At 31.7% G+C, this 25,658-nt stretch overlaps 1 protein-coding gene across 2 annotated transcripts in view; it reads left to right on the top strand.

Moving 5' to 3' along the window:
- LOC135142706 (fatty acyl-CoA reductase wat-like) overlaps positions 1-25,658 on the top strand; it is a 32,210-nt gene that overhangs the window by 4,652 nt on the left and 1,900 nt on the right. For both annotated transcript variants that reach the window (XM_064074454.1, XM_064074455.1), the window contains exon 3: positions 10,805-11,053. In XM_064074454.1, coding sequence (XP_063930524.1) covers positions 10,805-11,053 — 249 coding nt within the window. The remainder of the gene's footprint in view (positions 1-10,804; positions 11,054-25,658) is intronic.

Raw genomic sequence — 25,658 nt, 5'->3', positions numbered from 1 at the left:
AACTTAGAAATTTTTAAAACCATCGCGCCTAAAACTCGGAAAACGACCTTCCATTACTTGGAAAAGCAAATAATCCAGTTATAGATTCACAACGCGATTTAAAAGATTTTAAGCCCAAAGTTTAATTTGTACTAAATTATGAATCTGTTTCCTAGAAATAAATTAAATTGCAGTTTAGCACAAATGTTCCATTTTATTACCTTTTAATGACATTTCTGCAAAAAGTTTAATACTATAATTGCCCTATAATCGTTCGAAAATTAAGTACAATTTATAACAAACATTCATTAAGTTTAATCGTCAAACACGCAAACCTGAAAGTTCTTGATATGCATTTGCGCTATCCTACGAAATAGTATTTACTTTGCTAATATTTAAATCAATACATGAATATGCAGCAGACAAAAAAACAGCTATAAAGGAGACGATGAGCAAATAAGGTTTAAATGGAAAATTTTCTTTGAATTGTAATTTTCTACGAACTAATATTGCATGCAGGTGTGGCTAATATTTTTTGTTTTAGTTTAGGTTTTAATTTGTTATTGTAGACAGGTAGCAAACTGTCTACAATAACAAATTAAAACCACCTAAAACACTAATAAAGCCAAGATATTTTCATTTTTCCATTTTTAACTGTTCTTTTGCTGTTTTAGTAATGAGAAAAAGCGCCAAATTTCATTCACTAATTAATTAATTACAAACTTTTGCGTTATGAAATTAACGATTAATAAATGTAAACCCGAGAAATCGTGAAATAAACACATCACGGTTTCTTGCATTTAATTAACTGATGATAAACTGACACGCACGTTTATGAAATGAAGATTTATTTACGAAGAATAAAATCCGTTACGTAATTTAAACATCCTTCTTTGAATTTTGAAAAAATGAAACCTAATACCTCGAGGCATGAATAATCGATAATTTGCACACTCATTATATGGTAATTATACCCAAATTTCCTGACTTTAGCCACATTTAAATCGCGCAAACCTTCACCTTGTCCTTTGCACCGAATAATTTAATTCGATAGCAAAACTCAAACAATGGTTATTAAGTTCATAATTAAAAATTCATAATTGTTCAACAAAAAACGATTTGTTGAAGTGACAAACGGTGGTTTTAATTACAAAATTTAATAATCAAGGTCAATGTCTCCATATGTGAAACAATAGGGGACACATGTGGTCAGCGTTACGGCGATTCCGTCTGCCACGAAATTTGCGTCAGAGCATCTGGTTTCACTAAAAATTTCTGAAATTATGTAATGGTTCGAATTCTTGATCTCGATATACTTGTCGCTTTTAAAGAGTTCGATAAACTAGTTACCTTGGAATGGATCAACAATGGGGAGAGTGGGCCACAAGGATCTGTGTTGTTTGCATTTATATAATTAGCAACTGGAACATATTCAAACAAGTTTAAATGTAATAATTGTAGTCAACAAATTTTTATACATGTTTTTACTATAAGTGTGCAACTGTGCAACAGTTAATATTACATTGAAGTTAATAATTGCATTGAATAAAGTCCATTTTAAATTGGGTCAATTTTAGCACTTGTTTTCACGCAAGGTGCTTTTGTTTTGGCAAACATTGAGTGAACCGTTCTTGATTTATTCAATAAAATTAATTGCCGCATTAATACATTTTTTGGATCAGTCTGAATAAGCAATTTCAAATAAGACCATCGTGATATCAATGTCAGTAGTGAATTTTTAACAGCTGATCTGCTATCGAGGATTAGATTTTCCATCGGCGCAAATGCATTTTTCCAAGAAACCATAAACTCAGAACAACAAGAATTATTTACGATTGTGTCTGCTGTTTGATAACTTGCCTAATTTTTTGAACCAAAGAAAATAATTCCTTTTGTAATTAAAAGAAAAACGAGATGTTCTTATTACAAAAATTGGTCCAAGTTTATTTACACCCTCCCTTCCAAAAATTATAAAACTAAACCAACCCTTATAATGTAACGTAGAAATATCTACAGACTGCTAAAGTGTAACCGTTCTTGATTTGATTAATAAAAAAACTGGTGTTCGGCCCCGCCTTTGATTCCATGACCTCTAATTTGTAAAACTGACTACCTTGACTACCGCAGAGGTAAATGCAGATCGTATTATGTGTCTAAAGAACACGACAAATTAAGGAATAAAAACGTATAATAATAATAATAAACAAAATCATGAACCACAAGTACAGGAGTAGGTATGCTGTTTTCTAAAACTTAAATAGTAAGAGAATTTTCTATATTCCAAACAGATATATAAAATTTAACAATTTTCGGGAACAAGATTCTAAGATTCCCTTCTGTGTAATAAAAATTACTTTTTCAAAATCCAAACACAGTTAGCTCTTGAGATTATTTAAAATTATTTCAAAAGCAGTAACCTTAAGTAAATTCATTCAAACGTAAAGCAACAGATAAGCTTCCGAAATTCCTTCAAACTCTCTCAGAAACAAACCACAGGCGGCTCATGTGATTTTTTTTTTAATTCCAAAAGATCCGTTAAACTTCAACTTTAAATAAAACTCAAGATTATTTTAAATTCATTCAAAAATAAAACAACAGGAGCCTCGAGATTCCTTACAATTCTTTTAAAAGAAAAATTTATTCAAAAATAAAACAAGAGCCCTTAAGATTTTTTTCAAACTCTTTGAAATACAAACTGCAAGAAGCTCCTGAGATACCTCAAGATTCTTTCAAAGGCACAAGCCTCAAAGTCCTTTTTCGTCCTTCTTCGTCCTTTTTCGTCCTTTTCGTCCTTCTTCGTCCTTTTCCGTATGTTATAGTCAATATCGTCCTTCTTGGTCCATTTTCGTCCTTTTTCGTCCTTTTCGTCCTTTTTCGTCCTTTTCGTTCTTTTCGTCCTTCTTCGCCCTTTTCCGTATTTTATAGTCAATATTATCCTTCTTGGTCCTTTTTCGTCCTTTTTCGTACTTTTCGTCCTTCTTCGTCCTTTTCGTCCTTGTTCGTCCTTTTTCGTCCTTATCGTCCTTGTTTGTCCTTTTTCGTCCTTATCGTCCTTCTTGGTCCTTTTTCATCCTTTGTCGTACTTTTCGTCCTTTTTCGTCCTTTTCGTCCTTTTCATCCTTTCCGTCCATTTTCGTCTTTTTCATCCTTGTTCGTCCTTTTTCGTCCTCTTCGTCCTTTTCGTTCTTTTCGTCATTGTCTTCCTTTTTCGTCCTTTTCGTGCTTGTTCATCCATCTTCGTCCTTTTTCGTCCTTGTTCGTCCTTTTTAGTTCTGCTCGTCCTTTTTCGTCCTTTCCGTTCTTTTTCGTCCTTTTCGTCCTTTCCTTCCTTTTCCGTCCTTATCAAACTTGGTCCTTTTTCGTCCTTCTCGTCCTTTTTTGTCCCTTTCGTCCTTTTCGTCCTCTTCGTCCTTTTTCGTCCTTCTTGGTCCTTTTTCGTCCTTGTTCGTCCTATTTCGTCCTTTTTCGTTCTTTTCGTCCTTTCTTGTCCTTTTCGTCCTTTTCCGTCCTCATCGTCCTCCTTAGTCCTTTTTCGTTCTTATCGTTTTCCTTGGTCCTTTTTAGTCCTTTTCGTCTTTTTCGGTACTTTTCGTCCTTTGCTTCCATTTTCGTCCTTATCGTCCTTATTGGTCCTTATTGGTCCTTTTTCGTACTTTCCGTCCTTTTTCGACCTTTTTCGTCCCTTTCGTCTTTGTTCGTCCTTTTTCGTTAATATCATCCTTCTTGGTCCTTTTTCATCCTATTTCGTACTTTTCGTCCTATTTCGTCCTTATCGTCCTTCTAGGTCTTTTTTCGTTCTTTTCGTCATTTTCTTCCTTTTTCGTCCTTTTCGTGCTTGTTCATCCTTCTTCGTCCTTTTTCGTCCTTCTTCGTCCTTTTTAGTTCTGCTCGTCCTTTTTCGTCCTTTCCGTTCTTTTTCGTCCTTTTCGTCCTTCTCCGTATTTTTCGTCCTTTTCTTCTTTTTCCGTCCTTATCGAACTTGGTCCTTTTTCGTTCTTTTCGCCCTTTTTAGACCTTTTTCGTCTCTTTTGTTTTTGTTCGTCCTTGTTCGTCTTTTTGCGTCCTTTTTCGTCCTTTTTCGTCCTTTTTCGTCCTTTTCTTTCCTTTTCGTCCTTTTTTGTCCTTCTCGTCCTTTTTTGTCCCTTTCGTATTTTTCGTCCTTCTTGGTCCTTTTTCGGCCTTGTTCGTCCTATTTCGTCCTTTTTCGTCCTTGATCGTCGTTTTCGTCCTTTTTCGTCCTTTTTCGTACTTTTCGTCATCTTTCGTCCTTATCGTCCTTTTTGTCCTTTTCTCTTTTTTCGTCCTTTTCGTCCTTTTTCGTCCTTTTTCGTACTGTTCGACCGTTTTCGTTAGTTTCGTCCTTTTTGGTCCTTTTTCGTCCTTTTTCGTCCTTTTTCGTCCTTTGTCGTTTTGCTCGTCCTTTGTCGTTTTGCTCGTCCTTTTGAGTCCTTTTCGTCCTTTTTCGTTCTTTTTTCGTCCTTGTTCGTCCTTTTTGTCATTTTTCGTACTGTTCATCTGTTTTCGTCCCTGCCGTCCTTTTCTGGTCCTTTTTCGTCCTTTTTCGTACTTTACTTCCTTTTTCGTCCTTATCGTTTTCCTTGATCCTTTTTCGTCCTTTATCGTACTTTTCGTCCTTTTTCGTCCTTTTCGTCCTTTTCTTATTTTTTCGTCCTTCTTCGTCCTTTTTCGTGCTTTTTCGTCATAGGGAACCTCTAAGGTTCTATAATTTATTTTCAAAATCAGGAATATCAAGATTCTTTAAAATCCAGTCAAAAATAAAATATCACCTGCCCTCAAGATTTTTTTCAAGCTCTTTCAAAAACAAATCACATGGAACCCCAGTGATTTTTTAAAATTCTCTCTAAAGCAGAATCCTCAAGATTTTTTGAAATTCATTCAAAAATAAAAATAAAAAAACAGGATCCCCGAGATTCTTTAAAATTTATACAAAAATAAAACCGGAGTCTCAAGATTTATTTATTTCGAACTCGCCCCTGAGGGTCTATAAATTTTTTCAAAATCAGGAACATCAACATTCTTTAAAATGCATTCAAAAATAAAATATCAGGTGTCCTCAAGATTTGTTTTAAGCTCTTTCAAAACCAAACCATAAGGAGTCCCAGTAGTTCTTTAAAATTCATTTAAGCGCAGAAGCCTCAAGAGTCTTTAAAATCCATTCAAAAATAAAACAACAAGAGCTCCCGAGATTCTATTAAACTCTTTCAAAAACAAACCGCAGGGAGCTCTTCAGATTCCTTAAACCATTTCGAAACCAGGAGATTCAAGATTCTTTAAAATCCATTCAAAAATATCAACGAGGGTTTGCAAGTTCTTTTAAAATTCTTTCAACAACATACCATAAGGAGTCCCTGAGATTCTACAAAATTCTTTCAAAAGTAGGAGTTTCAAGATTATTTTTAAAATTCGTTGAAAAATAAAACAACAGGACCCTCTCCAAGATTCTTTCAAATCCTATCAAAAACAAACCTCAGATTCGTTAAAATTCTTTTAAAAACAGGAACCTTAAGATTTTTTAAAATTCGTTCGAAAATAAGGCAACAGAAGCTCCTGAGTTTGTTTCAAACTCTTTTAAAAACAAACCAGAGCGCGCCCTTGAGATTCTTTAAATCTCTTTCAAAAGCAGAAGCCGCAAGATTTTTTGAAATTCATACAAAAATAAAAATGAACAACAGGAGCTCTGAGAATCCTTAAAATTCTTTTAAAACAAACAGCCTCAAGATTCTTTAAATTCAAAAATAAACAGGACCCTACAGGTTTCTTTTGAACTCTTTCAAAAACAAACCACACGGGGGCCCTGAGTTTCTATATATTTTTTTCAAAATCAGGGACATCAAGATTCTTTAAAATACATTCAAGAATAAAACAACACGCCCCCTAGATTTTTTTCGAGCTCGTTCAAAATCAAATTACATGGAGCTCCTAAGATTCTTTAAAATCTTTTCAAAATCAGGAGATTTCAAGATTCTTTAAAATCCACTAAAAAATAAAACAATACGGACCTTCAAGGTTTTTTTTTTAACTATTTCAAAAACAAATTACAGGAGCCCTTGAGAATCTTTAATTTTTTTTTTTAAGCAGGAACCTTCAGATTTTTTAAAATTCTTTCACAAATAAAGCAATAGACGCTGCTGATTTTTTTTCAAACTCGCTTTAAAACAAACCAGAGAGAGCCCCTGAGATTCTTTACATTTCTTTCAAAAGCAGAAGCCACATGATTTTTTTAAATCCATTCAAAAATAAAAATGAACAATAGGAGCTATGAGAATCCTTAAAATTCTTTGAAAACAAAAAGCCTTAAGATTCTTTAAATTCAAAAATAAAACAGGACACTCAAGATTTATTTCAAACCTTTTCAAAAACAAACCACAGGGTACAACCTGAGATACTTTAATCTTGCCAAAACAAGGACCATCAAGATTCTTTAAATTTCATTCAAAAGTACTCGTAGAAGCCCCAAGATTTTTTGAAGTAATTCAAAAATAAAGCAACAGGAGCCCCCGCGATTCTTTTAAGCTGTTTCAAAAACAAACCACAGGGAGCCCCTGAGATTCTATTTTTTTTTTTTAAATCAGGGACCTCGGGATTATTTAAAAAATATTTAAGAATAAACAACAGGGTTCCCAAAGATTGTTTTTGAGCTCGTTCAAAAACAAAATAATACGGATTTCAAAGGCTTTTTTTAAATATTTCAAAAATAAATTACAAAGGCCTCTGAAATATTTTTGGAAATTCGTTAATGATAAGAAACAGTCTCGTGGCATCCCGAATGAAATGAGTCTTTTTCATACGTTTGCCAATGGTGGAGAAAATATCTCTAACTTATTCGCTAAATTCTTTTCATCAGTGTATGTTATTGATGACAATAGCAACTCAGACTTTAACTTCAGCCTTGATGGAGAAGTATGCGATAGTGGATTAAATGTAAATCTTGCTGAAATATTTGAATATATCTCTCAATTAAAGTCTTCTTGCAATCCTGGTCCAGACGGAGTGCCTAGTATTCTGCTAAAAAACTGTGTTTTTTCAATCTCATTACCATTGTGTTTGTTATTTAAGACTTCTTTATCTTTAGGGAACTTTCCGACAATTTGGAAAAACAGCTATGTAACTCCCATCTTCAAATCAGGCAATCGGAGTAAAATTGATAATTATAGGGGCGTATGTAATCAGTCAGTAATACCAAAAATATTAGATTTTATTGTGGCCAAACAATTACAGTGGATTTCTTCGTCTCTTATTTCTGAGAAACAAAATGGTTTTTATAAAAACAGATCAACATTAACTAATTTGATGGAATACTACTGTTATCTTAATGATGCTTTCTCTCGAAAAAGTCAAATAGATTCTTTATACGCTGATTTCTCAAAAGCGTTTGATAAAGTCAATCATAGGTTACTTATTTTTAAGATGACTAAATTAGGTTTCAGTGGGAAGACTATCAAGTGGCTAACATCGTTTTTATTTAATAGATCTCAGCAAGTTAAAATTGGTAATCATTTGTCTTCTCAATACTTTGCATTTTCTGGTGTACCACAAGGTTCACATTGTGGACCTATACTGTTTCAATTTTCGTTAACGATTTGACAATTGGATTTCAGCACTCTAAATTCTTACTATATGCTGATGATCTGAAATTATTCAGAACTATTCAATCTGTTGATGATGCTTCAGATTTTCAACTAGACCTAAATACTCTGCATAAATGGACAGTGAGCAATTTACTTCCGTTGAATTTGAAAAAATGTTGTATAATTTCTTTTTTTAATGTCAAATCAGTGTTGTATTTTGATTACCAATTAGGGAAATCGTCAGTAATTCGTGTAAATGAAGTCAAAGATTTAGGAATCATTCTAGACTCCAAACTTACGTTCAAGGAGCATTTTCATTATATATTCAATAAATCAATAAGCATGCTGGGGCTCATTTGGCGTCACTGTCGAACATTATCTGTCTCTGCTCTTAAAACCTTGTATTTTTCTTTGGTGCAGTCAAATCTTCAATATTGCTCTCCTGTATGGTCGCCATTTTATAAGAAAGATATCGACCTTTTAGAAAGAGTCCAGAAAAAATTTCTACGACTGTTGGAATTCAAACTTAATCGGGTCCATCAAAGAGGGGATTATACGTGGATTATGTGTAATTTGAAAATATTGTCATTAGAGGATCAACGTAAAATGTACGATGTTTGTTTTCTTCATGGGCTAGTTAATGGTTACATAGACAATCCTAGCTTGTTGCGTCAACTAACATTTCTAATACCTCCTTCAAATAGTAGAAAAACTCGGAGCACAGTGATATTTAGGGTACCTGTGTCCACGACTAACAAATCGCAAAATCATCCGATCAAACGTATGATGGAAACGGCTAACAGGATGGCGGACAATTCAACATTTTTATTATTTGATTGTGACAGATCAAAATTCAAATCTAGAATTAAGTGTATTTTATTATATTTATTTATTTAAGTTTAATTCATTTTCAATTCTTTAAGAAATTATTAGTGAAGGGTTTATAAGTATATAGATTTTATTTACTTAATTAGTTTGTTTTTTTTTTCTGTATTTTCTAAGATAATTTCAATTTGTATAGTTTATAGCATTGTAAATTGGGGTTTTCCCGTCAAATTAAATTAAATTAAATTAAAAAATTAAATTAAATTAAATTAAAGAATCTTTAAAATTCTTTCAACAACAGAAGCCTCAAGATCCTTTGAAATTTATAAAAAAAAAAAAAACAACAGGAACACTCAAGTTTATTTTGAAATTCTTTCAACAACATATCACTGGTATTTTAAAAGCAGGAATCTCAAGATCATTTAAAATTCATTGAAAAATAAACAAGAGGAGCCTCCAAGATTGTTTCAAACTCCTTCAAAAACAAACCACAAGGGGTATTTAAGACAGAAAAATATAAAGAAAAATGTAGGAGATAGGGTAGAACAGAAATTAAAGATGCAACGGAAGAATAAAAAACGGTTATAAAGGAATTATGGAATGCACTGGAACATCCTCGTATAATTCTAAACACAACAAAAGAAGTTTGTGGGATTTGAAAACTAAATAAGCATAAAAAACAAACAATTTCGTGGAACCAAGAGATCAAAGAATATATCAGAATAAAGAAAAAAAAACTAATAACAAATATGAAAATATAAAAATCAAAGAACAAATTAAGTTATTCAAGGCTTTTATAAATGATTCTAAGGGCATAGTTGGCCATGGATTTAAAAAATCCCGCTTCGCTGAAATTATGCCCGTGATTATGCATCATTATAGCCAGTTCTCACTTGTCACATCAGTGTCTAATGTCATTTGTAATATGTCATTTAAAATAGTTGTTTTTATTGTTTCAATGTTTTTCAAGTGCGAATTACAGTAATTCTCGTTGATCCAAGCTTAAAAGAAAAAAACAGTCATTTTCAGAACTCTTGGTGGTTGCGTATGAAAATTTTGCTTTTGTGCTAGCAAGCGAAGATTGAAAATGGTTTATTCTGTTGAACAAGACACTTTCATCGTTATGTCTTGTTATCGCAATGGGACTTCCTAAACGAAGAGTTGTGTATTCTGTAACCGCCTGTAAGCAAGAATATCTGGCCAAATACCGTGATTTAATAATTCAAGAAACATCGCTAGATGTTCATATTAGAGATGTAATCAACATATTTGTTTGAACTGGCAGTATCAATAAAGAAAAATCTCGTAGAAGTCTTCATGTGAGGAAATTGTTGATGATTTGAGACTACTGGAGCAATTCAACAACGGCTCCAAACTATTGACGAAATGATGTTACAGAACATTTTTGAAATTACGATTCTAAAAGATGGAATTGTAAGGTTTAGGCGAAAAAAATGGAAAGAAATAAAAAATGAACCAAAACCTATTTTAGAAAAATTTTAAAAAATTAAGAAAAGGAAACCAAAACATTAAAAGATAATAAAAATTAGTGTTGCGCGTCTTTAATTTTATTTTGTTCTAATGCATTCACGACAGCAGCAAGCCATGGAAATCTAGTAGTGTCAGAAACCTAAGCATTGTTGCCACCTTAAATATCTTCCAAAAACATTATTATTAAACCAATTATTTCCAGGTATCAGCCAAAAGTAAACTATTCTTTTTTTTTCAAAAAAAAAAAACACCATTTTTCTGTTACATGCATGAAAGGTACATGTCGGATATGACATTAAAAAAAACACGTCATTCAGTCATGGTTGCCAACAAAAAAGAAAAATACCATGGCCTACTGACGTCTAAAAGGTCGTGAATATAACACACACATTCCATATTTCAGTCCGTTTCAAGACTAACTTAAACCCTGATGATGACGATGAATTGCGACTTAAATATTTAATTCAAATCAAAATTTTTTCCACGGCATAATTAAAAAAATTATATCGTTTCGTTTTTTGGGAGAAAATTTTAAATCACAATTTTTTATTAATGGTACGGAAAAATAATACAAATTCAAAATTCTCTAAAGCACTAATGTTACACGAATTTAAAAAAAAAACTGAGTTATATAATGCACTTGACACACTGACGTCAAAAAGGAAAAAAACACATCTTGACAACCTTCAAAAAATAAAAACCACAATAATAAATAAATATGACACCAAAACCCGTTGTTGGGTTCCATTTTTCCCATCAATCTTCTCTACACTTTGATTAGTCCAAGTTCACATCTGGAAAACCTTTACACTCGCTGACCATGACAAAATGACTTCCTCGATAAAAGTGCACCGGAGCAAAGAGCAACGCACCCATGGCAGTTGGCAAATCTCTACCACGATTTTTCTTTTCTGTTTCAGAGCATGGAACCCTTGAAACGCAAACGCCCCAACTTCGCCACCAAAGTTTGCCTCGTCAGCGGCGACTGCTCTTTGCCCAATTTAGGTTTAAGCGACGAAGACCTAGACAAGTTAATTAACGAAACTAACTGCATCATCCACTGCGCCGCCACTGTCCGTTTCGACGAGAAAATCCGCGCAGCCGCCAATATCAACGTCAGGGCCGTCATGGACTTGATGAAAATAGCCAAGCAAATGAAGGATTTGAAGGTAAGGAAGAATTGCGAGGTGGAGGTTCTTTGAGAAAGGTCACTGGTGAAGGCTGATGAAATTAAAGATTAAGATAAAGGAGTTGTAACCATTTTTAAGTTTGCGGGTGAATGAAATTGTAACTATTGATTCACAAATATGAATTTATTAATACAAACTAAAATGGAAATAAAACCGTAGTTGCAACTAAATGATGACCATGCGGAAAACAATGCTTACTAGTAATTAAGTCGGTTGGTTTGAAAACAATGCATGTTTAAGAACTATTAGAAAATAAGCAAAATCGTTTAATTATACAATCGTTTACATTTTTTTTTGCAAACAAAGAACACTGAAAGAAGCATTGTATTGTGTTTAAAGATGCAAAAAAGAGATGTCTGTATAAGTAATTCTAAAATATGGATGCACTGATGCATATTTTAAATAGGATTTATTCAGCAAAAACTGAGATGATGTCATCAAGTTTTTGGGGGGAATAAACAGACACATTTTGATTAGCAATTTACCATGCTTAGGATAACCTTAAAACAATTGCAAGATTTCAAACCACGAATCTGTTGTATGCCAACCATGAAGATTTTTAGACATTTTAAAAAGTTGCTCCAAGCACAACTAATTAAAAGTAAACATTACATCCTATTTTTGTTCGACACAACTGGAAAAAAAATAATAGAACGAGGAAAATGAATAGAAGAAAAAAAAAAACTGTGAAAATTTACTATAATAAATTCTAAATAGCACAAGAGGAATGAAGGTGGAAAAAATTTGATTACATATTTTTAGTCACAATTTTGGTGTTTTTTTTTTCATACTTTCTCAATTTCTCGATTTTTCGATGTTGCAATGTTTGGATTCACCGGTTTTTTCGATTTTTTACTTTTCGGCTTTTCGATTTGTGAATTATTCGATTTCTTGATTCGTTGATTTTTTAATTTTATTTTTTTTTTATTTTTTGTGTTTGGATTTTTCCATTTTTCAATTTTACGATCTTTTAATTTTTCATTATTTTAAATTTTAGATTTTTCGATTTTTCAGTTATTCAGTTCAACTTTTCGATTTTTCAATTTTTTCAAATTTTTTAATTTCCCACTCTTTGGATATTTCGTTCAATTTTGTGATTTTTCAGTTTTTCGATTCTTCAATTCCTCTTTTATTTCAGTTTTGGGATTTTTTAGTATTTCGACTTTTCGATTTTTTGGGGTACGGATTTTTCAATTTTTCGATTGCCTTATACTTCGATTTCCCAAATTTTCAACTTTTCGATATTTTAACTCTTCAATTTTTAAAATTTCGGGTTTTTCAATATCTTGAGTTTTCACTTTTTCTATATATCAATTTTTGAATTTTCGGAATTTTTACGTTTTCGATTTTCCAATTTTTAAAATTTTCAAGTTTCGATTTCTCGATTTGATTTTTCAGTTTTCGATTTTCAAATTTTAGATTTTCGAAATTTTATTTTTAGATTTCTTGATGTTTGGGTTTCTCCATTTTTTCAATTTTACGATATTTTAATTTTTCAATATATGAAATTTTACATTTTTCGATTTTTCAAATTTTGATGTTTCTGAGTCTTCTGTTTTCTAATGTCTCAATTAATCTATTTTTTTATTTTACCATTTCACGACTTCTCAAAGTTTCGATTTTTCAGGTTTTTGATTTTTCAATTTTTCGATTTTTCAAGTTTGTGGTTTTTCAACTTTGCTTTTTTGACTTTTCGATTTCTCAATTTTTCAATTTTTTAATTTCCCAATTTTTGGATATTTCGTTCAGTTTTGTGATTTTTCAGTTTTCTGATTCTTCAATTTTTCTTCTAATTTTGAATTTTTCGATATTTCAGTTCTGGGAATTTTTAGCATTTCGACTTTTCGGGTTTTGCGACTTTTGCTTTTTGGATTTTCAATTTTTCGTTTTCAAAACTTTAGATTTTTCAATTTTTCGACTGTTTTATAGTTCTTCTTTCAATTTTCGGAATTTTTAAATTTTCGATTTTCCAATTTTTAAAATTTTAGAGTTTCGATTTCTGGATTAATTGATTTTTTAATTTCCGATTTTTTATTTTCTGATTATTTGATGTTTGGATTTCCCCATTTTTCAATTTTACGATATTTGAATTTTTCGATTTTTCAGTTCTTCAATGTTTTAATTTTTCAAATTGTGACGTTCCTGATTTTTCAGTTTCCTGATTTCTCAATTAATCTATTTTCCTATTTTCCCATTTCTCGACTTCCCAAAGTTTAGATTTTTCAGTTCTTCAGTTCTTTAATTGTGCGATTTTTCAGGTTTTTGATTTTTCAACTTTTCGATTTTTTAAGTTAGCGATTTTTAGACTTTGCCTTCAGTTTTTCAATTCTTCAATTTTTCTTCAATTTTTCTTTTCCTTTTCAACTTTTCGATATTTCAGTTTTGGGATTTTTTAGTATTTATTTCGACTTTTCGTTGTTTTGAGTTCTGGATTGTTCGTTTTCTCGACTTTTAATTTTTGGATTTTCAATTTTTCGTTTTTAAAACTTTTGATTTTTAAATTTTCGACTGTTTTATACTTGGATTTGTCAATTTTTCAATTTTTCGATACTTTAACTTTTCAATTTTTAAAATGTTTGGTTTTTCGATATTTTGAGTTTTTAGTTCTTCTATTTTTCAATTTTTCAATTTTCCGAATTTTTAAATTTTCGATTTTCCAATTTTTAAAATTTTCAAGTTTCGATTTCTCAATTTGTTGATTTTTCAGTTTTCGATTTTCAAATTTTAGATTTTCGAATTTTTATTTTTCATTTTTTGATGTTTGGGTTTCTCCATTTTTCAATTTTACCATAAATTTAATTTTTCAATATTTTAAATTTTACCTTTTTCGATTTTTCGGTTCTTCAGTATTTTTTAATTTTTCAAATTTTGATGTTTCTGAGTCTTCAGTTTTCTGATTTCTCAATTAATCAATTTTTTTATTTTACCATTTCACGACTTCTCAAAGTTTCCCAATTTTTCAGTTTTTCGATTCTTTAATTTTTCTTCTATTTCTGAATTTTTCAAATACTCGACTTTTTGCTTTTTGGATTTTCAATTTTCCGTTTTCAAAAAGTTTTCGAAAAGTTGAAAATTTGAGAAATCGCAATATAAAACAACCGAAAAATTGAAAAATCCAAGGTTTAAAAAACCAAACTGTAAATCCAAAAAGTAAAAAATCGAAAAGTCGAAGAATCAAAATATGGAAAATACCAAAAACTGAAAGAAATATCCAAAAATTGAGAAATTAAAAAATTTGAAAATTGAGAAATCGAAAAGCCAAAAAAGCAAAGTCCAAAAATCGAAAAATCGGGGTACTGAAGAAGTGAAAAATCGAAACTTTGAGAAGTCGAGAAATGGGAAAATAAAAAATAGATTAATTAAGAAGTCGGAAAACTGAAAATTTAGCAACATCATAATTTGAAAAAGTGAAAAATATAAATACTGAAGGACTGAAAAATCAAACAATCGAGAAATCGGAAAATCTAAAATTTGAAACATTGAAAAATTCAAATATCGAAAAACTGAAAAATCGAAAAACTGAAAAAGTGACAAATGGAGAAGTCGAAACCCCAGAAGAAAATTGAAAAATTGAAAAATTGGAAAATCGAAAAATTAAAAAGCCCAAAAGTAACAAATCGAAAAACCGAGAAATCCAAAAATCGAAACATCGAAAAATTCAAAAACTGAGACATCGTGAAATCGAAAAATCAAGGATTCATAAATTGAGGAGTCGAAAGCCTAGAAGAAATGTTAAAAATTGAAAAATTGATGAATCGAGAAATTCAACAATCAAAACATCGAAACATCTGAATTCGATAAATCGAGAAATCAAAAAATTGAAAAATCTAAAAAAAAAGAAAAATCGGAGAAAATTTTAAAATTCGCAAAATCGAAAAATTGAAATGAAAAAGAACTGGAAACTCGAGAAATCGAAAAACTTAGAATTTTAAAAATTGAAAAAATAAGACATAAGAAATTGAATCATCTAAAGCTTAACAAAAAATTGAAAATCCAAAAAGTAAAAAATCGAGACATCAAAAAGTCCAAAAATCGAAAAGTCAAAAAATCGAAGTATTGAAAAATTCCAAAACCAAAATAAATATCCAAAAAATTGAGAGATTAAAAAATTAGAAAATTGAGAAATCAAAAAACCTGAAAAATTGGAAATTGAAGAATTGAAGAAGAGAAAAATCGAAACTTCGGGAAGTCGAGAAATAGGAAAATAAAGTAGTGGATGTGATTCACATCAGCTCTAACGAAAGTCGGCTTTATAGATAAATCGCTTAGAGACGATATTGGCCCGAGTGCGCTCTGGTCTGTAGATCAAACAAGTTCTCAGTCGACGACCTTTAGATTAGTTATTGCTCCCGACTTTGAAAAACTCGATATTTAAACAATCAATATATAAAATTGAGGACCTAAAAGTGAAAATCATAAGTACAAGAGTATGAATGTGTTTCGCCGGAAGTTCTTACTCGAGATTTGGAAATCTAAAGCCCCGAGTCAATTTATGTAGCGAAACTGCATAAATTTGTTATAAATTCAATGAAATATGTTACTTATCAGAAATAAATCATTTTAAATCAACAAGGGTTTAATTCTTGTTGACATAATATTATAACCCAACTTTCTAAGCTCAGCCACAGCCAACCCGTATTCATTAGGTTATCACAATAATGTACATTTTTAAGAACAAAATGAATTAAATGTTATAATTTTTTTTAATTGAAAACCGTGTCAAATTACGACTCACTTTTCAACCAAATTAGTTCTGTTAATAAATTCTTGAGTGACTAGATCACAAATCAAAAAAATTGGTCTAAAGTCAAATGACTTAAGTAGAAATAAATCCACACGTTCACCGGCAGTGGTTATGCACGTAACCCAAATATGAGCTATGCGCACACAAATTTTTGTAAAGTAATTGTGATAAAAATTACGGCAGACTCATAAACCACAAATATAGGACTATGTTATGTTGTAAAATGTAAATATGAGTTACTACGGAAAAAAGTCTTTACGTCATTTATTGTTGGTGGACATTATTAATAAATTTTGGTCAGCACGATGTTCTTACCTAAACTCGAAGTTTATTTCGGCAGAACTTACCTCGCCCCTGAAACAAATCCCGCCTCTTTGAAAAATTATCAAATTTGATTTTGTGGTTTTTGCTTTGTACCTCTATATAGTAAAAACCAATGGCATATTAACTAATTTAAATTTAATGCGGAAAATACTGAAACTATAACAATTTAATTACCTACTCAAAAAATTCCGGTCGTCTGGAAATAATAATAAGAAATATAACGTAAGAAAAATGCATATCTCATCATTATCCTTGACTGATATAAATGATAATATAAAATCATTTGAATATGAAAATATAAGTGTAGAAAAAATCGACAATAACGTCAAACAATGAAGAGTTAGTTGCTCATGCAAAATCTTATCTCTTATCTCACACAATTTTTATTTGTTTCAACACACAATGCAGTGATGTAGTTGCATTAATAAATTTACGTTTGTTGCTTTTTTAATAATTCAGATTAAATCAACGTAAAAATTCCCACTAAATTGTAGTTCGACAGCCCAAAACAAGCAAAATTTAAATTTATTTCCGGCTAAATTTCCACTGACAAAGTTTTTGAGTTTTTAAATTTTTTAAATTAATTTTAAATGTTTTGCCAATGTGTGCAAACATTTGTATTAATTAAACAATGCGTTAATCTTGATTGAACCTCAAGAATCAAAATAATCCTAAGGTTTCATTCTGAAATATTTTTAAATGAACAGCACATTTACATTAGTTGTATAACCCAATTTAATGCATTAATGTTCAAGTACTACTACTAGTTTTTTTAAATTTTGCAACTCTATTTATAGTAGAATACAACATTTATTTTACTTCAAAACCTATAAAAACTGGAAATTAACATTGTAAAAGTGCTTACGACAAACGTTAAGTACCCTTAACTACACAAATCGAGTAGGACACTTTGTACAGATGTTTAATTTTATGTTTCCGCTTGTATGTCTGTTAGTACCTGCAATTTCCTCTGTGTTCATTATCATATAACGGTCCAATTTGAAATCAACAAAAGGTTGACGAACTACGTAGCAAAATGTATTAGGAAAATTTTGCTTTTCTTTGACAGGAAATCGTTATAACTAAAAATCGCCTTGACATCAAGTTTCAATAAAAAAACTGCTAAATAAGTATTACCCATTGAGTAAAAAATGCTAACCAGCGTACACAATTTACAAACAATTGAAAACCATAAATACTGAAACATTTATCAACTTTTCAAATGAACTCGACAACAAATAGCAGGTAATCAGTAAAAATACCAAAAACTGATGTCCAACATTTGATTAAGCAATCCGAGTTCAGGATGTCATTTGCCTTTTTGCTTGCTCAATTACTTTATTTCTTTCTTAATCAGCAAATTAATTAACTTGTCTATGTAATTCTAATTACTCAGGACTGTACTTAGTAGTGGAATGTGTAAATCCTTTTTTCCATAAATTTCTTGAGATAGTCGAGACAAGATTAACAATTTGAAAGCTGAAAAGGTAAACAACAATCGTTCAATGGAACATTAATTTTATGACGTCCCGCTTGTTGTTTTCCTCAACTCCAATAAAAATTGCTGATTCCGTTCTAGCTAGCCTTAGAACTTCGGTTCAACACACTCTGATTTAATTCCTGCAAAATCGCAAATCCGTGAAACCATGACTCACTTCTGACCATGCATCGCAGCTAAAACACGGAAAATACCCACAAAAACTAGTTTATAACTGTGCATTCGTTACACTTCTCTAATGTCAACTTTCACTTTTTTACCATATAGATCTCCGATAGACTGAATTTCATCTCCGTAAAAATGGCCTTGGACAAGTGTTACATAAACAGTGTTCCTTCTTTTTAATTGGACATACTTTCACAAAACCGTTTATAGAAACGCAATTATTTTGCTTGATCGAAACGCAGTGACAACGCGGTTATGAAAAGAAAGAAGAGTGGGTCGAAGGAAGGGTCTTGAGTGAAACTAAAAACTGACGGATGTTATTCCTCACTTCACTCGCTGTTTCTATTTCCTTTGTTGGAACCAGTGATTGCTTACAACAAAAAAATTGGTCGAAGATTACTTCGACAGAACTTGGCCAAAAAAGTACCAAATTGCCCGATGGACTCCATTACTGTACGTCCTTAGGTTATCCTCGACAAGAAAACCAACTTGAAAGTGTTTATGTTTATACATCGGAAGAATGTCACGTAGAAATTAGCTTGATTTGAATGAGTTCGTCCCCTCAATGTTCTCAATATCATTAATCATTATTACAATTCTTATTAAATAAAGGCGTTTGTATTTTCTCATTTTCGGGAAAACGGGGACTCGTTTTTAATTTGATCAATAAAAAATATGAATGCAGTGATGAATCACAAGTAAAAACTGATCATATGACACGCAACGCTCTACAGTCGGGAATAAATGTTCAATTCAAGCCGCGAAATATTATTAATCCTGCAAGAAAATAATTAGATCTGAAATTAATACTAACCAATCCTATAAGAAAATATTAAAGCCCTCCCGTTTTTCGAGTCCACGAGGGTATGCCTTTAACAACAACTCTTCAAGATCCTTTTTCTCAAAATCAGTTTAAGTGCTATAAATATACTATTAGCAAACTATAATGTAACATTTAAGTAAAAACAACCAGACACTTTCGTTATCACTTGATAAAAAAAAAGGAACCCTGACTATGCGAATTTCTGAACACATGGTTTATATGAACAATTTCATGACTGTTACATTGTGTTGGAACCAGCAACAGTTAAAAATCATAAAGTGAACTGTGAATTTACAAACAATGCACAAAAACTGACGCCACGTGTTGACGTTGACGAAACTTCATTTCCGGTGACAAAAGCATAAATAATTAATTAATTTTCGTTACAACAATGGTTATTTTATGAAATTAAAGTACCAACTTAAAGATTGATTATTCAAATGCGGTTTCTCTTAGCGCGAAATTTGAATTCAAATCGAGTGAGTATAGAAGACTGCAAATAAGAGATGTTAAATTTTAACGTTCCTAGATTTGCAAGATAATTTAATTGTTTCCTTTTTAATTAGGTATTTAATTAATTAATTATTTGTCAGTAAGTGTACACAAATATGAATCTTTCTTTTCACTGGAATTTTATAAAAATTATTGCAATTCAGTGCATCGGAAGACTAGCTACTTTTATGTTTACTCGACGATTCATGACCCTTAGAATAGAACAAATGTTCACATGAAGTATTAAACTTAATGACTTGAGAGACCTAAACTTAATACGTAAATTTAATTCTAATACAAATTTAAATATAGTGTACAAAAAACTAAAACGTGAAGTACAAACTGAGAAACAAAATCATTACCAAAATTGGTAAACAAGTCTGACAACCAAAATAAAGCTTACTGGAGAATTGCTATGAAACCTTTAGCAAATGTTTTAAAATTAAACACGGTAAATCGCTAATCAAAATTTATTCGTTTACAACCCCCCTAAAAACTGTTGACGTCATCTCAAAATTTCGCCACATAAATGCTATCTAAATTTTACAATTTTGCCGAATAAATGTTATTCATATTTTATAAACTAACATACTCCTGCATATGTGATTTATGAATCCACCTTGAGTTATTATTACCCTAGACGCGCAGACTTTTGGAAAAAAAATCAAAACTATGTTCGAACATTTCCCAGCTTATCTTTGACACTGTAAAACAGAATGCTCTGAAAACTTACGGTTATGCCGAAAAAAGTTGATGGCGTCGTCTCAAATTTTATCGAATACATCGAAGTGTGTACAGTATTAAAAGTCTGCACTTGTCGTTTATCAATGCAGTCATATTTTTTTGCATTGCTTATATATAAGATGACTCAAAAAAAAAAATGGGGCGACATGTTTTAGTGTTCATTTCATTTTCCCAAAAAATTCAGGATACAGTACTGTTATTAATAGTATTACTGCACCTATGCAAATTGATGTACGTGTCCTTGCTAAAATGTTGATGACGTGATCAACCAATTTTTGTATGGGAAAACTCATGAGCAATTTTGCCAAAAGCAAAAAAGCAAAAAACAATGCGATTAAATTTGCAAACGGAAAATAACAGCCCACGTGCACACGTAAATTCATCGCTTTAAAAAAAGAAGCTGAAAAACCAAATTGCGGAATTACCATTTCTGTTTTAGTTTTTTGAACAGTACGTTTAAATTTGTATTAGAATTAAATTAAAGCTTAACTTTATTAGATTCACTACTCACTCGACGTAAAATTTGGTAAAATGTTGGATGAGATTCTCCAGAAAAGCATAATAAATTAAATAATTCATCAGTTTCATGCTTTATTAGTATTACTTACGTAGGAACGTGTTTAGAAAGCAAAGCCCAGAAAATACTTTAAAAAAATATTTTTTTACAAAAGCAAGTAAAACTTATCAACAGTAATAAATATTAAACTTTGCAGAGTTTTTTTTCTCAGTTTTATCGTAAAATAAAAATTCGGAACAATTAAAAAAAAGTGACAATTTTTAGTTCCTCAGCGTAAGCATTACGCTCAGGAAGTATTGTAATGGAGTTGGTCGACCGAGTCTCTACTTTTACGTTTTCTCGATCTTTCATAATCCCTACAGTACGAAGACATAGGTCTCCCGTTTCCGTCTGTCTGTTTTTCCGTCTCTCCGTCTGTCGTCTGTCCCTCTGTCCGTCCGTCTGTCTGCCGTCCCGGATTTTTATTAGACAGATGATCTCCGAAAGTCCTGGGCTGATTGTTGTCAAATTTTGTATTTATACATATTAGATGGTAAAACGCTAACAAAAAAAAGAGTAGCCCCGCCCACCCACCCGTTTTTCATTGTAGGGACCATTCTTATTATTGTTAATTAATGACAACGTTATTATTTTATTAGAATCTTACACAAATCTGTTGAACGGTTGACGAGAAGATACACAAATTGTTTACCAAGTTATCTATCTGTTAAGCTGGAGTTAAATAAACATACAAGACCAACATTTATAAAAAAAAGTAATCCTATAGATTCTATTTGTCAATATAAAATCCAAGTTCTTTCTCAGAGCCAATAAAATGACCGATCACGGAATCTGGGTGAGTGGGCGGGGCTAAGTTTAGCTTTTTTCTAGAGTAGCCCCGCCCACTCACCCCCTCTTCCTTCTAATAACTATTCTTAATATTCTTAATTAACAACAACATTATTATTTTATTAGAATCTTAGTCAAATCCGTTGAACCGGTCAGCACTTATTTATAACTGAGGTGTATTTGCAAACCTTAATTGCGCTTGGGTACTATTAAACACATGAATAAATTTTAAACGCAACCCAAAATACGTCGTCATTACTTTCTAGATTCTTGTTTAGAAATTTTTAAAATATAGAATAGCAATCTGAACTTCATGACGGAAATATCAAAATTTGCCAATTTCTGTCATACATATTCCGGCTAGCGGGGCTATATTTACCCTTTTTTTACTCTCTACTTTTACATTTTCTTGAACTTTCATGACTCCTAGAAGACGAAGAAATAGGTCTCTCGTTTCCGTCTGTCTGTCTGTCTGTCCGTCTCGGATTTTTATTAGACAGAGAATCTCCGACAGTACTAGGCAGATTGTTGTCAAATTTTGTACTTATATTAGATATATCATGTAGATGGTAAAACGCTAACCAAAATTTGTCTAATCATCCCCAACACTAATGTGATGACGTCACTTCAAAATTGTACATAGTAATTGGGTTTTAAATTGTATCAAATAATATAGTCTTACACATGTAGTTTATGACTCCGAATTGAGATTTTACCCGAAACGTCCAGATTTTTGAAAAAAAAAAAATAAATAAAATTAGGAAACAACATTTTGACATTTAATTTGGAATCTACAAAACCGAATGCTTTGAAATCTTGCACATGCTTTACAGTATGACGTCACCCCAAAATTTTGCTGAATAAATCCTAACTAAAATGTACAAAATATGATTAGTTTCTTCTTGTGATTTATCATTCCATTCATATTTTTTGGGTATGCATGTACAGGGTGACCCAAAAAATTAATGAATGCGTGAATTTATTTTATTGATTTAATCAGGAACTACAGAACCGAATGCTTTGAGATTTTGCAAATGTTTTAAGATTATAAAGAACATAATAAATTTTTATTCAAAATATATTTGCTTATCCCCTCCAAAAAATTGATGACGTCAGCTCAAAAGTTTGCCGAATAATCCTATCTAAAATGTACAAAATATGATGAGGCTCTTCTTGTAATTTATCATTCCATTCACATTTTTGGAATTTGCATATACAGGATGACTCAAAAAATTTAATGAATGCGCATATTTATTTTATTGATTTAATCAGGAACTACAAAACCGAATGCTTTGAAATCTTGGAAATGTTTTAAATTTAAGCGTGATAAATTTTTGCTCAAAATATATTTGCTCATCCCCCCTAAAAAATAGATGACGCCATCCCAAAATTTTTCTGAATAAATCCTATCTAAAATGTACAAAATATGATGAGTCTCTTCTTGTGAATTATCATTCCATTGAAATTTTTTGGATTTGCATATACAGGGTGACCCAAAAAATTAATGAATGCGCAAATTTATTTCATTGATTTAATCAAGAACTACAAAACCGAATGCTTTGAAATCTAATGCGAAAAAAAAACATAATAGGCGTGCAATCGTCACGTTTCTGACAGCGAGGGAAGTACTGTCTAAACTCTTTAGACCAATTTTTTTTCTTAATGTACGTATAATCGTCTTTTTACAAACTTAAAAGATATTTGAAATGATAAATTTTGTAGAGAAAAATGGATTTTGCAATTAAACTCCTCCCTTCGATCTGACAACAAATGAAAAATTCATCACAATTGAGATATGGGTGGGTGGGGCTTAATCATTAGCTTTTTTCCTTAAAATATAGAATTTTCTTTCAATAACACTACGCTTAAAACATAATTCTAACATCAAATCCAACATTTGATATTTTAAAAGTGTTTTTTTATGGTTGAAATAATAAGCCCCACCCACCCGCCCTCATCTCATTTGTGATTCATTTTTTATTCACCGTGAGACGGGAGGCGGAGCTTAATTGCAAAGTCCATATTTCTCCTTCTAATTTCTAGAAGAAAATGCATGTGAAAGATGTTTTAAGTATCCTGTTGCTGAAAGAAAACTATGGATTTACAAACCGAAAATGAGAGCTATGGGCAAATCGGTTCATAAAGGAAGTATTGTAATCGAGTCTATCGAAGAGCGACTGGCTACTTTCATGTTTTCTCGACATTTCATGACCCATAAATATGAAAAATTAGGTCTCGTGGCTCAGTCTATTCAGATTTTTATTAGGCAGATGATCTCCAAAACTACCGGACCGATTGTATTTTATATGTACGTTAGGAACTTCCATGACGGAAAGATCAAAATTTGTCTGCTTCTGTCATTCCGTCAAAAATGTCTGTATTCCGGCTGGAGGGGCTATATTTAGTCTTTTTTTTTCTTAATATACGTATAATCATCTTTTTACAACAGCAAACTTAAAAGAAAGTTGAAATGATAAATTTTTTAGAGAAAAATGGATTTTGCAATTAACCTCTTCCCATCAATCTGACAACAAATGAAAAATTCATCACAATTGAGATAGGGTGGGTGGGCGGGGCTTAATCAATGCTAAAACGCTAACCAAAATTTGCCCAATCTCACTATCAAAACATCATCAAAAATGTTTATAATAAATTTTTTGATTGAATACAAATTCGCAAAATCTAATTTTTTAATTGTTCAAAGAAGCGGGATTTGTGGCACTGCACTTCGGTGGCGAGGGAAGTCCTGTCGAAATAATTTTCGACCAATTCTTTAATTAATATTTTGCTTCCTATCAATTATTTCATGATAATGGCCAGGGCTAGTACTTAGTAAGATAAGATTGATTTTGACAAATGAATACTTTGAAATCTTGCAGTTGTTTTAAAGTTATTGTAAGCATGTAACCAAATATATCTGGTCATTGCCCCCAAGAAATTAATAACGTCATCTCAAAATTTTGCCGAATAAATTCTACCCAAAATATGATGAGTTCTTACTTGTAATTTATCATTGCATTCATATTTTTTAGATTTGCCCCCTATTTTCTTAGAGGGTATGGCAATTGCCAAAATCAGTTTTATCTTAGTAAGTACTAGCCCCGCCCACGCACCCCCAATTTTTTCAGAGGATTATGTCATTTGCCAAAGTCAGTCTTATCTTAGCAAATACTAGGAAGTGACATACCTTTTAAGAAAATAGAAGGCGGGTGAACGGAGCGAGTACTTGCTAAGATAAGATTTACTTTGGCAAATGTATAATTCTTCTGTCGAATGAGAGTGGAAACTATTAGAGCCTAGACTGTGAAAAACGTAAAAAAATCGCTAATCGTAACTGTTTTATATAAAGAACTAAAAACTTGTATAAGAAATGTATTTCCTATTTCACAAGAAAAAAGAAAACGGAAGGGTGGGTGGGGCTAGGTTTTACTTTGCTTCACTGAATCTTTAGTACACAGGCAATAGCCCCCCCCCCCCCACCCACCCCCTCTTCGTTCTAGTAACTGTACTTAAAATTGTTCAGTCATATCTAGCCCCACCCAGCCCCCCTCTGTTTTCTTAGAGGGTGTTATTTGTCGAAATCGGTTTTATCTTGGTAGGTACTATATAATATACACAATATTTATTTGGCGTCGGTTTAATAATGCATAGATAGTTGATAGATTTTTGTGCTCAAACGATAGCAGCTTTCACAGCTCGTAAAATTCGAAAATGCAGGTTTACCGTTTCCGCATGTCCGCGTTCTATAGACGATTTTATTATGCGAATCGTCTCTGCCAAGTGACGCAATTCCTTTTATAACGAGCGAATCATTCAGAGAGCCGCAATTCGTGACGAGAAGCGTTTTACTACCCTGCCTCTGAATGTGTTTAAATAAGATTTATTTTGGCAAATGACATATCCTCTGAGAAAATAGTGGGTGGGTGGGCGGGGCTAGTATTCGATAAGTTAAGACTGATTTTGACATTGTTGACCATTTTCAACTATTTTCGAAAATTTGTTGAAGGCATTTTCTTGTAGATTTCGATATGCAGAAGTCATTTTCGGCTTCGCTTTTTCGGAAATTCCTATCGTTTTCCCAAAATCGCTGCTCGAAATATAGCAGTTTTTACAGTTTCGTCAAAATAGTTCGCTTTAAAAATTTTGTAGATGAAAAAGGAAATTAATATTGGAAGAATGTACTTTGTAGTCTTTATATATTTATAGAAATATTAAAATTTGTTCATTTGGGACAATAGAGAAGTCAGGTCAGGTCACGTCAAGTGCATAAAATAAGAAATTTTATAGCAAATAGTATAACAAAAAAAGTTACGATTAGCGTTTTTTTTTCTACTTTTTTCACGTCCTGGATTCTATTATTAGTTTCCACTCCCACTCAGAAGAACATAATTAGCCCCGCCCACCCACCCTGTCTCCTTTTCAGTGATTGATTTCATGCAATCTGAATGA

Source organism: Zophobas morio, unplaced genomic scaffold (genome assembly GCF_036711695.1).
Source record: "Zophobas morio isolate AGI-343-1 ecotype UQ-CSIRO unplaced genomic scaffold, CSIRO_AGI_Zmor_V1 ptg000049l, whole genome shotgun sequence".
Classification (NCBI taxonomy): Eukaryota; Metazoa; Arthropoda; class Insecta; order Coleoptera; family Tenebrionidae; genus Zophobas; species Zophobas morio.
Note: the sequence above shows the minus strand (reverse complement) of the source record. Positions and strands in the feature narration are given on the sequence as shown.